The sequence below is a fragment of the Electrona antarctica genome, assembly GCF_951216825.1.
Source record: "Electrona antarctica genome assembly, contig: scaffold_64, whole genome shotgun sequence".
Classification (NCBI taxonomy): Eukaryota; Metazoa; Chordata; class Actinopteri; order Myctophiformes; family Myctophidae; genus Electrona; species Electrona antarctica.
This window is the reverse complement of record NW_027638477.1, coordinates 87501-103942: the sequence shown is the minus strand read 5'-3', so window position 1 is coordinate 103942 and position 16442 is coordinate 87501. Positions and strand designations below refer to the sequence as shown.

General features: G+C 46.9%; 1 protein-coding gene across 2 annotated transcripts in view; it reads left to right on the top strand.

The window, feature by feature from the left end:
- Window positions 1-7685: 7685 nt before the first annotated feature.
- hhipl1 (HHIP-like 1) overlaps window positions 7686-16442 on the top strand; it is a 56576-nt gene continuing 47819 nt past the window's right edge. For both annotated transcript variants that reach the window (XM_079530957.1, XM_079530956.1), the window contains exons 1-2: window positions 7686-8326; window positions 14825-14986. In XM_079530957.1, coding sequence (XP_079387083.1) covers window positions 7931-8326; window positions 14825-14986 — 558 coding nt within the window. In that variant the 5' untranslated portion in view covers window positions 7686-7930. The remainder of the gene's footprint in view (window positions 8327-14824; window positions 14987-16442) is intronic.

Here is a 16442-nt window from a genome sequence, read left to right as displayed (position 1 = left end):
AGGTCAGCTAAACCCTTCCTCCACTGTATTATGCCTGGGGTAGGTTTGAGGTAAATTCTGTTTGAATCAAAGAACCGCTAGACTTTTAACTGCAAAGCGTTGGTTTGATATAAAAAGTGATCAAATATATTTATATAGAGTACAGAATATCACTCCTTTGAAGTTTCCAAAAAGAAGTGACCTTATAGTATGCTGATACACAAAGTTCTTCTGGCATTTTATACTTGTTGTTTTTATTTGAAAGCACAAAGTGATTCAATACTATATTATTATAGTTTACATTCAAATACTGCTTTTTTTCCCCCATTCTTTTTTTCTATTGAGGACTAGACTGTTTCTCAATGTGTGGTTCAGGGACCACCAGGACTTCCACAATGGATCCTTATGGTCACTCTCAGAGTTACAGACCTGGACCTTTAAGGGTCCATTTGGACCGCTGGTGGTCCCCAGACCCAACGTTGAGAAACGAGTAGACTCGACCCTGCGATGAATTTATGAACAAATTCAATTGAATGAAATTGTAATTATTAAATTGTATTCGTGAGATGTTTGATGCTATTCCACAGTGCTACATACCTGTATGTATACAAGCCCTGGTCTAGAGATGACCTGTCTGTATACAAGCCATGGTCAGTAGATGACCTGTATGTATACAAGCCCTGGTCTAGAGATGACCTGTATGTATACAAGCCCTGGTCAGTAGATGACCTGTCTGTATACAAGCCCTGGTCAGTAGATGACCTGTCTGTATACAAGCCCTGGTCTAGATGACCTGTCTGTATACAAGCCCTGGTCAGTAGATGACCTGTCTGTATACAAGCCCTGGTCTAGATGACCTGTATGTATACAAGCCCTGGTCTATAGATGACCTGTCTGTATACAAGCCCTGGTCTAGATGACCTGTCTGTATACAAGCCCTGGTCAGTAGATGACCTGTCTGTATACAAGCCCTGGTCTAGATGACCTGTCTGTATACAAGCCCTGGTCAGTAGATGACCTGTCTGTATACAAGCCCTGGTCTAGATGACCTGTATGTATACAAGCCCTGGTCTATAGATGACCTGTCTGTATACAAGCCCTGGTCTAGATGACCTGTCTGTATACAAGCCCTGGTCAGTAGATGACCTGTCTGTATACAAGCCCTGGTCAGTAGATGACCTGTCTGTATACAAGCCCTGGTCTAGATGACCTGTCTGTATACAAGCCCTGGTCAGTAGATGACCTGTCTGTATACAAGCCCTGGTCAGTAGATGACCTGTCTGTATACAAGCCCTGGTCTAGATGACCTGTATGTATACAAGCCCTGGTCTATAGATGACCTGTCTGTATACAAGCCCTGGTCTAGATGACCTGTCTGTATACAAGCCCTGGTCAGTAGATGACCTGTCTTGGTGCCCATATTCCCCTGACCTGAATGACAACAATAGGTCTACTGTGGTACATCATGTTGTGGTGTGATAACCACTTATACTCTTCTAATTATAACAACAATGCCCTGGTGGAACATAAACTCATTGTATTTGTAACTACTTACTTTATATAGGCTATAATTAAAGCTAGGCTACCTTTACTTTACTTGAGTATTTAGGCTACTTGTACTTTATACTCCACTATAGCTGTGATTATCTGAAAACATGTAGTTGTGAGTTGTACTTTGCAGGCTTTAATAATAGTATTAAAGTATCATTTTGATTAATAATGAATAAAAATCAAATTATATTGGCTGAAATGGCCAATGAGTAGCATACTTTTACTTTGTGCTTATATTTTGATGCTAATACCTTTGTACCTTTTTAAGTACGATTTTCATTGCAGTAATTTTACTTGTATTAAAGTAAAGTATTTTCATCGTGTCGTATTGATACTTTTAGGCCCAAATCTGTGTAGTTGTTCAGTAAGAACAAGTCCATCCGTTTGGCTGGACGAGGGCGCCATCTGGCGGACTAAGAGATAACAGAACAGGTCTTGAAATTCCATAACAATTGATTTCATGTCATCACAGCTGTACATTTTACACACACCAGCCGATTCACCCGGGCGCGCGCACGCGCACACACACACACAGTAATTTTAAAGGTATTCATAGTAACTCATTTTATTCGCTTATATTATAAGGTGATCGAGTGATGTTCTTTTTTGTTTAAAACAAAAGGTGTTTTGTGAAAAGTTTAAATCTCTATAGAATAATGTCTATATAAGGTGTAATCTTTTTGTAGCTAATTGCTCGCAATCAGGAGTATAGGCTAATTAAGGCTATCCAATCAGGCGTATAGGCGAATTAAGGCTATCAAATCAGGAGTATAGGCTTTTTTGATTGATTGAAATATTTATTAACAGTTTGCAGAATTACAGTAGCCTACATTTCAAGCACAACTCAATACAAAGACTGTTAACTGTGAGTGGACGACCCAATTAAGCATTACACTTGTTTACAAGAGGGTCCACCTTGTTTAATTCATCAAAACATTTAGAGACGTACAAATAGACACTTCTATATAGACAAAGAACAGAACAGGAATTCATCATAAGGGAGGTAAAAAGGGAAAAAAGAAACATATATACAGTGAGGGGAAAAAGGGGGGGGGATTCAGATTTTACAGGGGCCAGTTTCAAATTGCAGCCGTCCGTAGGTGCCCTTTGAGAGCGGTTTTGAAGGAGTCAAGGGATTTGCATGTCTTAATGACTGTTGGTAGGGTGTTCCATATTTTGGTGGCATAGGAGGGAAGATAATTTAGTCCCTTGTTTGTGCCGAATCTGGGTTGTACATGGTTCGTTGCACTCCCTCTGGTGTTGTGGGTGTGGACTTCGTTAACATTAAGGAAGTATCTAGACAGGTACATGGGTATCTTGGTGGTGTATCGAATCTTGTGGACCAGACCCATTGCAAGATGCTGTACTCTGTAGTCGACCCTAAGCCATTCCAGCCTGTCAAAGTGGGCAGGGGTGAGGTGGGTTCGGGGGGTGAGGCCAAGTAGGAGCCTGACCAGTTTATTTTGGGAGGTCTGGAGCCTTGTTTTAAGGGCCTTTGAGCTGTGGTACCAGGAGGTGCATGCATAGTCAAAGAAACCTTGTACGAGGGCTCCTGTTAAGGTCTTCAAGGTGTTTTTGTTGACCAGTGAGGAGATCCTGTAGAGGAATATTGTTCTTTGGTTGACTTTTTTGATTACGTTGGTGGCCATTTTATCACCGGAAAGATTAGCCTCCAGGATGGAACCTAGGTAGGTCATTTCATCTTTACGTGTGATAACATTGTCACCCACTCTAACCAAGAAGCCATTTGCCTTGCTGAGATTACTATTAGATCCAAAGAGAATGGATTCAGTTTTTCCCAGGTGTAAAGATAGTTTGTTATCAGCGAGCCAGGTGCAGATTCTACCGAGTTCAGAGCTGAGGGCCTTTTCAACCTGCAGTTTGTTCCTGTCCGAGACCAGCAGTGCCGAGTCATCTGAACAGTTTGTTCCTGTCCGAGACCAGCAGTGCAGAGTCATCTGAACAGGCTAATTAAGACCAGCAGTGCTGAGTCATCTGAACAGGCTAATTAAGACCAGCAGTGCAGAGTCATCTGAACAGGCTAATTAAGACCAGCAGTGCCGAGTCATCTGAACAGGCTAATTAAGACCAGCAGTGCAGAGTCATCTGAACAGGCTAATTAAGACCAGCAGTGCAGAGTCATCTGAACAGGCTAATTAAGACCAGCAGTGCCGAGTCATCTGAACAGGCTAATTAAGACCAGCAGTGCAGAGTCATCTGAACAGGCTAATTAAGACCAGCAGTGCTGAGTCATCTGAACAGGCTAATTAAGACCAGCAGTGCTGAGGCTGCGTACACACCTAAAGAACAAATGTTTGGTCCGTGTGCGATGCCTGATTGCTATTTGATTGCTGCTCCAATTCATTTTCAATGGGAGTCACGTCATTTGATCGGACAAACCTGTCCGATGTGGGGGCGGAGGGCACAACAAACACATCGGACACCTTGTAGTCAAAACAGCCAACGAACAGGGTGGGACTTCAGATCGGACAGAAGGGTGGTTTTTAACCGCCAACTAATAGGAGAGAACTTCCGTTCTTGACAGCACTGGGTGGGGTTTAGGCTGTAGTCTTCTGAGTTACGTGACACAGACTATTATATCGCTTGTTTGTTTGTATGTCTTCTTTTGGCTACGGCCGTGCGTAACTTGGAGAGTCCAAGTTGCGCACGGCTGTCTCCAGTGAGTGAGTCCATGGTACTAAGTTCTATTCTATATACAGAAATACAGGACGATAGCCAAAATAGCCGTCGGGCCTCGGCAGTTGTGAGGCTGCATTAATAATTAGTTCTAAAAGCATGTCTTTTTTACGGGGATCACTATTGATTTTAATAGTAGACGCATATATGTCTATGAGTAGCATAGAGTAGAAATGTAATGGCAGCGAGGTTCACATGCGCAAATATAACAGATGTACAAGTTATCGACACGAATGGTACTTACGGTATGGTACACGATGTAAGCTTGTAGATCTGTTTATTTTAAGCATGCGCCACCGCCACCACGCAAAGTTATGACGCGCGCACATGTGGGGGGAGAGACCCGATATATTTTATAGCTCTATGGGAGAGACGCAGACAGAGAAATATTTAAAATCATCCTGTCTCGCTCTAGCGCACGGCCGCACGCATAAAGAGCCAATGGAGCAAATGTTAAATAAGCTACACAGGTGGTCCTAAATGATTAATTGATTACATCACTATAGCAAAAGACGTGATATAGGTCAACTCAACTGCAGCGGAGCTGTTCTGACTTGAAGCTTAACTGACCAGCACGGCTTCAAGTTTAAACCATAAGATGACATGGAAATGCCCGTCGATTTGATGCGCAGAAATAACATAGGCCTATATCGAATCAGGTTAAGGTGCACACATGGAAGAAAAGTCATTTTTATCGGGATTCGGGGATACTTTGTTGTAGGCTATACGTCTCCGGTGAATTGCAAGCACATTATTGTTCAAACACCTGCTCCTCTGTTCATCTGTTGTCTTATTTGGCTAATAAAATAATTATTAAGAATTAATGCAATTTCAAGTTGTTGCTGCAATCATGATTCATGTTGCTGTTCTCTTCTCTCTGTGTGACTGAAGGTTGCGCCCAAAAAATGTAGACAGTGATTTCCCGCACCCCCTCATGTTATTTTTCCCTCCGTCGCAAAATGACCTCTTTTCTTTTTTTCACTATTTGGATTTTGGTTCGCTTAACATGTCCACGTGTCATTTGTTTACATATTTGGTACGCTTTACAAAGTCCAGTGTGAACACCAAACGGACCAAAATCAAAATGCAAATATTTGGTCCTTGGTCCTTGATCCGGACCTTCTAAGTGAACTTTGAGTGTGAAAAACGGCCTCGACAAACTAGCTGCTGCTGCAGTCAAGAAAACTACACTGAACATATGTGCATCTATTTCCGTGTATCGTAGCACCGCCCAAATCTCGCAAAGCATTGTGGGACATGGAGGCATCAAATCATAAAAATGTAATCAGTGGTCGGTCGGACAGATCTGTGTGTCCGAAAGGTGTGTACGAAGCCTGAGTCATCTGAACAGGCTAATTAAAACCAGCAGTGCAGAGTCATCTGAACAGGCTAATTAAGACCAGCAGTGCTGAGTCATCTGAACAGGCTAATTAAGACCTGCAGTGCCGAGTCATCTGAACAGGCTAATTAAGACCAGCAGTGCAGAGTCATCTGAACAGGCTAATTAAGACCAGCAGTGCTGAGTCATCTGAACAGGCTAATTAAGACCAGCAGTGCTGAGTCATCTGAACAGGCTAATTAAAACCAGCAGTGCAGAGTCATCTGAACAGGCTAATTAAGACCAGCAGTGCTGAGTCATCTGAACAGGCTAATTAAGACCAGCAGTGCAGAGTCATCTGAACAGGCTAATTAAAACCAGCAGTGCAGAGTCATCTGAACAGGCTAATTAAGACCAGCAGTGCAGAGTCATCTGAACAGGCTAATTAAGACCAGCAGTGCAGAGTCATCTGAACAGGCTAATTAAGACCAGCAGTGCAGAGTCATCTGAACAGGCTAATTAAGACCAGCAGTGCAGAGTCATCTGAACAGGCTAATTAAGACCAGCAGTGCAGAGTCATCTGAACAGGCTAATTAAGACCAGCAGTGCAGTCATCTGAACAGAGAGAGAGAGAGACCAGCAGTGCAGAGACCAGCAGTGCAGAGTCATCTGAACAGACCAGCAGTGCAGAGTCATCTGAACAGACCAGCAGTGCAGAGTCATCTGAACAGAGTCATCTGAACAGAGTCATCTGAACAGCTAATTAAGGATATCCATGTGTAATCAGCTTCAGTGTTGTAGTGTTCCAGGTTACTGAACAAACTGCCAATTTGTGCTTTATTCAGTAAACAGAGAAGTAACACTTTATTCAGTAAACAGAGCTACGTAACACTTTATACAGAAAACAGAGATAGGCTACGTAACACTTTGGTTCGACTGAATACTTTATTAATTAACAGTTTGCAAATAGTACACACTTTACAACAATGAATTGGGGATTAGTATACAATGCCAAAAGGATAACGCAAAGTTCCAATTGTGGTCCTGTCCGTGTTGTGGTCCTGTCCGTGTTGTGGTCCTTGTCCGTGTTGTGGTCCTGTCAGAGAGAGAGAGACAGAGAGAGAGAGACATTCACTTTACATTACCTAGAGAGAGAGACATTCACTTTACATTACATTACCTAGAGAGAGAGAGAGAGAGAGAGAGAGAGAGAGAGATAGACAATACATTAGAGAGAGAGAGACCTCAACATGCATGGAGAGAGAGAGAGAGAGAGAGAGAGAGAGAGAGAGAGAGAGACCTCAACATGCATGGAGAGAGAGAGAGAGAGAGAGAGAGAGAGAGAGAGAGAGAGAGAGAGAGAGAGAGAGAGAGAGAGAGAGAGAGAGAGAGAGAGAGAGAGAGAGAGAGAGAGAGACATAGAGAGACATTCACTTTACATTACATTACCGAGAGAGAGAGAGACCTCAACATGCATGGAGAGAGAAAGAGAGAGAGAGATAGAGGGAGAGAGAGAGAGAGAGAGAGAGGGAGAGAGAGAGAGGGGGAGAGAGAGAGAGAGGGAGAGAGAGATAGAGAGAGGGAGAGAGAGATAGAGAGAGAGAGAGAGAGAGAGAGACAGAGAGAGAGAGAGAGAGAGAGAGAGAGAGAGACACACACAGCCAGAGGGTGAGTAATCAGTCAGATCTGTGTCAGACTAGCAGTAGGTTTATCTCCTACTGAAGGAAGGAAGGCTGCGGAACTTCTATGAACTCATACATATGCAATAATAATAATACTCATGTATTAATATAAATAACAGCAGGACCGATGTGACGTGACGTCAGCCATGACGACAGCAGCAAACAGTCTGCTGTGCAGCAAAGGAGGAGGAGGAGAAAGTTGATGATTACTTTAAAGTGTGGAGCAAAGTGCAAAGGAGAGAGAGAGAGAGAGAGAGAGCTAACTGTCCTAAAATTGCTGCGGAGTTTAACTGTCTGTCTGATCCGGACGCTCCAGACACCAGGACGGGACGGTGTTTGTTTGTTTGTTTCGCTGTGTTTTTAAACAACAGAATCCGTTTTTTAACTCTCGCTTTTTAAATGGAATAAAGGATTGTTCTACTGGAAGTAGAGCCTACTGAACAGATCCAGCTGCCGTTTGGAATTGGACATTCATCTTTAAGTTCGCCACCATCATTTAAAAAAAAAAACACTCTCCAAAGAGCACCTGACCCACGTAGGTAACAGGTACCGTCGCCCAGAAAGGTACGGACATCCTTCCTGTACGGTGGGTCGCCCTCGAAGAGGGGCGAGTTGGTAAATGAGCGCTCCTTTTTTTTTTGAACTCCTGAACTCAATTTCCATGCAACCCTCGTTGTGACAACTAAATAAGCCTTAAATAACAATGCGTCGGTATTACTGCAACGTCCTGGGTCACGTTTGGCACTCTCCCTTCACAACGACAATGACAACAGCGACATGCGTGTCCATCCGTCCGTCCATCTTCAACCGCTTATCCGTGGTCGGGTCGCGGGGAGCATGCTGTTGCTATTATGTGTTGTTGTTTTGTATGGCGGTCTCCCTGCCGCCCCCCGCAGCCTCCCACCCTCAGTGTCTGGACTTCAAACCTCCGTTCGCGCCGGACCAGCCGCTGGCGTTCTGCCAGCAGTACGGGGCGTTCGGCTGCTGCGACGCGGCCCGCGACAGCCAGCTCCGCGACCGCTTCTACCGCGTCATGGACCACACCGACTACCGCGGCTACGCGCAGTGCGCCACCTACGTGCAGGACATTCTCTGTCAGGTAAGAGTCTGGTCCGAGGCCCCACCAGGCCACAATAACACAATATCTGCCAAGCCCGCGATTTCTCGGGATTCGTGCTTGCAACGTTGGAATATCGGGTTTCTTTAATGTCATTTAATCCAGAATTTATGTAAGGGATAATGTCTGGCTAGGTGGTCATTGTAGGGAGATAATTCACCTCCTTTATGTAAGGGATAATGTCTGGCTAGGTGGTCATTGTAGGGAGATAATTCACCTCCTTTATGTAAGGGATAATGTCTGGCTGGCTGGTCGTTGTAGGGAGATAATTCACCTCCTTTATGCAAGGGATAATGTCTGGCTAGGTGGTCGTTGTAGGGAGATAATTCACCTCCTTTATGTAAGGGATAATGTCTGGCTAGCTGGTCGTTGTAGGGAGATAATTCACCTCCTTTATGTAAGGGATAATGTCTGGCTAGGTGGTCGTTGTAGGGAGATAATTCACCTCCTTTATGTAAGGGATAATGTCTGGCTAGGTGGTCGTTGTAGGAGATAATTCACCTCCTTTATGTAAGGGATAATGTCTGGCTAGGTGGTCGTTGTAGGAGATAATTCACCTCCTTATGTAAGGGATAATGTCTGGCTAGGTGGTCGTTGTAGGAGATAATTCACCTCCTTTATGTAAGGGATAATGTCTGGCTAGGTGGTCGTTGTAGGAGATAATTCACCTCCTTTATGTAAGGGATAATATCTGGCTAGGTGGTCGTTGTAGGAGATAATTCACCTCCTTTATGTAAGGGATAATGTCTGGCTAGCTGGTCGTTGTAGGAGATAATTCATCTCCTTTATGTAAGGGATAATGTCTGGCTGGGTGGTCGTTGTAGGGAGATAATTCACCTCCTTTATGTAAGGGATAATGTCTGGCTAGGTGGTCGTTGTAGGGAGATAATTCACCTCCTTTATGTAAGGGATAATGTCTGGCTAGGTGGTCGTTGTAGGAGATAATTCACCTCCTTTATGTAAGGGATAATGTCTGGCTAGCTGGTCGTTGTAGGGAGATAATTCACCTCCTTTCTGTAAGGGATAATGTCTGGCTAGCTGGTCGTTGTAGGGAGATAATTCACCTCCTTTATGTAAGGGATAATGTCTGGCTAGCTGGTCGTTGTAGGAGATAATTCACCTCCTTTATGTAAGGGATAATGTCTGGCTAGGTGGTCATTGTAGGGAGATAATTCACCTCCTTTATGTAAGGGATAATGTCTGGCTAGGTGGTCGTTGTAGGGAGATAATTCACCTCCTTTATGTAAGGGATAATGTCTGGCTAGCTGGTTGTTGTAGGGAGATAATTCACCTCCTTTATGTAAGGGATAATGTCTGGCTAGCTGGTCGTTGTAGGAGATAATTCACCTCCTTTATGTAAGGGATAATGTCTGGCTAGCTGGTCGTTGTAGGGAGATAATTCACCTCCTTTATGTAAGGGATAATGTCTGGCTAGGTGGTCGTTGTAGGGAGATAATTCACCTCCTTTATGTAAGGGATAATGTCTGGCTAGGTGGTCGTTGTAGGAGATAATTCACCTCCTTTATGTAAGGGATAATGTCTGGCTAGGTGGTCGTTGTAGGGAGATAATTCACCTCCTTTATGTAAGGGATAATGTCTGGCTAGGTGGTCGTTGTAGGAGATAATTCACCTCCTTTATGTAAGGGATAATGTCTGGCTAGGTGGTCGTTGTAGGAGATAATTCACCTCCTTTATGTAAGGGATAATATCTGGCTAGGTGGTCGTTGTAGGAGATAATTCACCTCCTTTATGTAAGGGATAATGTCTGGCTAGCTGGTCGTTGTAGGAGATAATTCATCTCCTTTATGTAAGGGATAATGTCTGGCTAGGTGGTCGTTGTAGGGAGATAATTCACCTCCTTTATGTAAGGGATAATGTCTGGCTAGGTGGTCGTTGTAGGGAGATAATTCACCTCCTTTATGTAAGGGATAATGTCTGGCTAGGTGGTCGTTGTAGGAGATAATTCACCTCCTTTATGTAAGGGATAATGTCTGGCTAGCTGGTCGTTGTAGAGAGATAATTCACCTCCTTTATGTAAGGGATAATGTCTGGCTAGCTGGTCGTTGTAGGAGATAATTCACCTCCTTTATGTAAGGGATAATGTCTGGCTAGCTGGTCGTTGTAGGAGATAATTCACCTCCTTTATGTAAGGGATAATGTCTGGCTAGCTGGTCGTTGTAGGAGATAATTCACCTCCTTTATGTAAGGGATAATGTCTGGCTAGGTGGTCGTTGTAGGAGATAATTCACCTCCTTTATGTAAGGGATAATGTCTGGCTAGCTGGTCGTTGTAGAGAGATAATTCACCTCCTTTATGTAAGGGATAATGTCTGGCTAGCTGGTCGTTGTAGGAGATAATTCACCTCCTTTATGTAAGGGATAATGTCTGGCTAGCTGGTCGTTGTAGGAGATAATTCACCTCCTTTATGTAAGGGATAATGTCTGGCTAGGTGGTCGTTGTAGGAGATAATTCACCTCCTTTATGTAAGGGATAATGTCTGGCTAGCTGGTCGTTGTAGGAGATAATTCACCGACAGGGTAATTGACCACCGACACATTTGGACCGCTGGTGGGCCCACAGACCGCTGGTGGGCCCACAGACCGCTGGTGGGCCCACAGACCGCTGGTGGGCCCACAGACCGCTGGTGGGCCCACAGACCGCTGGTGGGCCCACAGACCGGGCGCTGAGAAACATTAATGGGTAAATCCTAGGTATGAAGTTCACTTTCCTGTGATTATAAAATGATTCAGATCTTTACTGTGCAGCTTGACTGACACACACACACACACGCACGCACGCATGCACGCACGCACGCACGCACGCACGCACGCACGCACGCACACACACACACACACACACACACACACACTGACTGACTCATCTAAAACCAGCATAAAGAACACTGTAATCTAATTGGTTGTTAATTTCATTAGATTAGACTTTTATTGCCCCAGACTGGGGCAATAGGCGCTGCCCAGAGGGACATAATTTTGTTTAGACAGCCCCCCCTTAAAACACAGACATAAGTACAATAAATATAAAACTAAATAAACACGGTGTATCTCCCCTAGCACGCAATATTGTCAATGGCAATCCAACTCCAACACAACACAGCCTTGATTTTCATCATTAGACTTATAATTTCAATTTGATTCAACAGAGCTTTATAGGCATGAGAAAGCACGCGTCAAATTCATTCTTTATTAGACATGATGCTGGTGCTGTAGAGCACAGTCAGTAGAGCACAGAGTCACTAGACCTGTGCTGTAGAGCACAGAGTCACTAGACCTGTGCTGTAGAGCACAGAGTCACTAGACCGGTGCTGTAGAGCACAGAGTTACTAGACCTGTGCTGTAGAGCACAGAGTCACTAGACCTGTGCTGTAGAGCACAGAGTTACTAGACCTGTGCTGTAGAGCACAGAGTCACTAGACCGGTGCTGTAGAGCACAGAGTCACTAGACCGGTGCTGTAGAACACAGAGTCACTAGACCGGTGCTGTAGAGCACAGAGTCACTAGACCTGTGCTGTAGAGCACAGAGTCACTAGACCGGTGGTGTAGAGCACAGAGTCACTAGACCGGTGCTGTAGAGCACAGAGTCACTAGACCATGCTGTAGAGCACAGAGTCACTAGACCGGTGCTGTAGAGCACAGAGTCACTAGACCGGTGCTGTAGAGCACAGAGTCACTAGACCATGCTGTAGAGCACAGAGTCACTAGACCGGTGCTGTAGAGCACAGAGTCACTAGACCGGTGCTGTAGAGCACAGAGTCACTAGACCATGCTGTAGAGCACAGAGTCACTAGACCGGTGCTGTAGAGCACAGAGTCACTAGACCGGTGCTGTAGAGCACAGAGTCACTAGACCGGTGCTGTAGAGCACAGAGTCACTAGACCGGTGCTGTAGAGCACAGAGTCACTAGACCATGCTGTAGAGCACAGAGTCACTAGAGCGGTGCCCGGCTGTAGAGCACTGAGTCGGTAACGATGGAAGGTGGAGATCTATGCCCCACCCGGCTATGTAATACCCGTTGTACCCGTGTCAGAGTACCCGTTCCACCCATCTGTCTGTGTCCCTTTTATGACCATATGGAGATTTCTGTATGTCTCTCTGTGTTACTTTATTCCTATATATGGAGTTCTGTGTCAGGCATGCCCAAATATGGAGTGTTGTGATGTCAGAACAGGACAGCTCCATATATGGAGCCTGGGCAGGGGCCTCTGTCCAGAGCCCGGGCAGAGCTGCCTTTTGTGGCGGTTCTGGACAACCGTGGGTCCGACCGACTCGACACCGGGCACTGCCCTCCCTGTGGGGGTGTAGAACGACACCGGGCACTGCCCTCCCTGTGGGGGTGTGGAACGACACCGGGCACTGCCCTCCCTGTGGAAGTGTAGAACGACACCGGGCACTGCCCTCCCTGTGGGGGTGTAGAACGACACCGGGCACTGCCCTCCCTGTGGGGGTGTGGAACGACACCGGGCACTGCACTCCCTGTGGGGGTGTGGAACGACACCGGGCACTGCACTCCCTGTGGGGGTGTGGAACGACACCGGGCACTGCACTCCCTGTGGGGGTGTGGAACGACACCGGGCACTGCCCTCCCTGTGGGGGTGTGGAACGACACCGGGCACTGCCCTCCCTGTGGGGGTGTAGAACGACACCGGTCAATGCCCTCCCTGTGGGGGTGTAGAACGACACCGGGCACTGCCCTCCCTGTGGGGGTGTGGAACGACACCGGGCACTGCCCTCCCTGTGGGGGTGTAGAACGACACCGGTCAATGCCCTCCCTGTGGGGGTGTGGAACGACACCGGGCACTGCCCTCCCTGTGGTGTGGAACGACACCGGGCACTGCCCTCCCCGTGGGGGTGTGGAACGACACCGGGCACTGCCCTCCCTGTGGTGTGGAACGACACCGGGCACTGCCCTCCCTGTGGGGGTGTGGAACGACACCGGGCACTGCCCTCCCTGTGGGGGTGTGGAACGACACCGGGCACTGCCCTCCCTGTGGGGGTGTGGAACGACACCGGGCACTGCACTCCCTGTGGGGGTGTGGAACGACACCGGGCACTGCCCTCCCTGTGGGGGTGTGGAACGACACCGGGCACTGCCCTCCCTGTGGGGGTGTAGAACGACACCGGTCAATGCCCTCCCTGTGGGGGTGTAGAACGACACCGGGCACTGCCCTCCCTGTGGGGGTGTGGAACGACACCGGGCACTGCCCTCCCTGTGGGGGTGTAGAACGACACCGGTCAATGCCCTCCCTGTGGGGGTGTGGAACGACACCGGGCACTGCCCTCCCTGTGGTGTGGAACGACACCGGGCACTGCCCTCCCCGTGGGGGTGTGGAACGACACCGGGCACTGCCCTCCCTGTGGTGTGGAACGACACCGGGCACTGCCCTCCCTGTGGGGGTGTGGAACGACACCGGGCACTGCCCTCCCTGTGGGGGTGTGGAACGACACCGGGCACTGCCCTCCCTGTGGGGGTGTGGAACGACACCGGGCACTGCCCTCCCTGTGGGGGTGTGGAACGACACCGGGCACTGCCCTCCCTGTGGGGGTGTGGAACGACACCGGGCACTGCCCTCCCTGTGGGGTGTGGAACGACACCGGGGGGGGGGGGGGGAATTTGAATCCTTAAAAGAAACTTAGATAGCATTTTATACAGCCTTATAGCATGTTACGTAGACAGCACTAGAATTGCTTTTTATGTAGTTATAGCACTTTATAGTGCTATGACTACATCAAGGGGGGGGGGACTTTCTTACATACACTTCTTCATAGAAGTGTATATTTGTACGTCTTTAATTGTTCTGATGAATTGAAAATGGAGGACCCTGATGTAAACAAGTCTTAGTGCTTTTTTTTCTGGTTCTGTCCTCAAGCAGCAGGTTGTTTTGTATTGAGTTGACCTCCATGTGCTTTGATTTGAAATGTACCCATTCTGTGAAATAACATTTTCAACCTTCCAGGAGTGTTCTCCCTTTCAACCAATCAATGACTTCCTTCCAGGAGTGTTCTCCCTTTCAACCAATCAATGACTTCCTTCCAGGAGTGTTCTCCCTACTCGGCCCACCTCTTAACCCAATTAGACCTGAGGACGATTCTACAAATATCTTCTAAATCTTATTCAGTTTACTGAATAACCTCATGTTTCTATATCAGTGGTTCTCAAACTATTTCATGTCAAGGACCTCCCTAAATTGTATTTGGCCTCCGACCCCCATCTGAAAATATGTAGTTCCAGGGACCCTCCCAGAAGCAAAGATTTGAGTTAAAAACATTCGCTCTGAAAGAATATATATTCAAAGATTTGCGGCCACATTTTCACGATTTTTCAAAAATAGCAGATCTACAAGCTCGTAGCGCGCCACTCGGTGCCGCGCTACGAGCTTGTAGATCTGCTATTTTTCAAAGCTAAACTATAACATAATGCTTAATTTAAAACACCAAAATGTGTTAATGGATGTCTTCCTTCCAGGAGTGTTCTCCGTACGCGGCCCACCTGTTCGATGCCGAGGACCCCTCCACCCCGCTGCGCGCCCTGCCAGGCCTCTGTCCAGAATACTGCTCCCAGTTCTGGAACACCTGCAAGACCATGGTCCCTCACCTGACTGATGACCCCACGCTGACCTCCCTACAGGTAGGGTCACCTTACTGATGACCCCACACTGACCTCCCTACAGGTAGGGTCCCTCACCTGACTGATGACCCCACACTGACCTCTCTACAGGTAGGGTCACCTTACTGATGACCCCACACTGACCTCCCTACAGGTAGGGTCCCTCACCTGACTGATGACCCCACGCTGACTAGAGTTCTCATCGGGCCCGAAATTTGAAGCCCGGCACGGCCCGGCCCTAACTGGTTCAGCCCGAAGCTCGGCCCGACCCTAAAGATTTCCATAATGTTAGGCCCGAAGCCCGATGAAGCCCGAAAAAAAGGGAAAAAAAGAACGCCACTGTAATGCATGGCCAGCGCAGCGGTGTGCGCCGTCAGTGGTTCAGTGTGTGTCTGTGTGAGAGTGAGAAAGTAGTTCAATGGACTTATCGCCGAAATAAAGGATTTATGTAGCTCACGTTAGACTGTTAATGTACCATTTCCATATCATTCTAATGGATTCCATTTCCAGTGGTGGTGACACTGGTGAGTAGCTCCCCTTAGTTTCCTCTGAAGTGAAGCAGCTATGTCCAAGACCCCAAGTATCGTCCCCGTTGCGTTCGGTGTCCAAAAGAACAAACATAGCCTACAACGTTTACAAACCATCCACGCACCCGCTCATGGCGTGTCTCGACAGCTTAGAGATCTGTTATTTTAAATCGGGCACATATAACGAGGAGCGCCGCCGCACTGAGGGACGGCGGTTATAATACTAATCATTTTGTAAATCAAATAGCCTGTAGCCTGCAGTGGACTGTAACATTGCGTGGTCATCATACACTACAGAATTATATGGAACGGTTGGTGACTATATGACGTTGATTAGCTGGCCTAATGATTAGGTTATTAATTTCATCGCAGCCAGCTGGGTTTAACGAGATGGCTCAGTGCAACTGTGCAACTGTTTTCGTCATGTTGCAGTCACACGATAGCTGAATCAGATATCGTGTGATAATCCGATTGATTTATAAAACATTTAGCATATGAACTGAAGCTCATTTGGTGCGCCGCAAACCAGAGGCCAGCCAGCGGTATAAACAACCACCCCACCGTTCACTTCTCTCTGCTCATGCCTGCGCACGGTGCGCAGTCAGTAATCCAAGCCCCCTGCCTCCACTCCTCCGTCTTCCTCCTGTCACAATTAAGTGAAGCCCTCTTTATAATAAATACATACTTGTGGGCAGTATAGCCTACACATTACACAAATAACAGAATTGCTATTTTTATTATAATAACATTCTTGAAAAAAGGAGAAAGAGAAAGAAAAAAGAAAAAATCACGGAAAATCACAGAGCCCGAGGCTCGGCCCGGCCCGACTAATTAGCATAATGTTTTGGGCCCGGCCCAGCCCGAAAATGTCGGGCCGGGTCGGGCCGGGCCGGGTTCGGGCAGAAAATGAGAACTCTAACGCTGACCTCTCTACAGGTAGGGTCACCTGA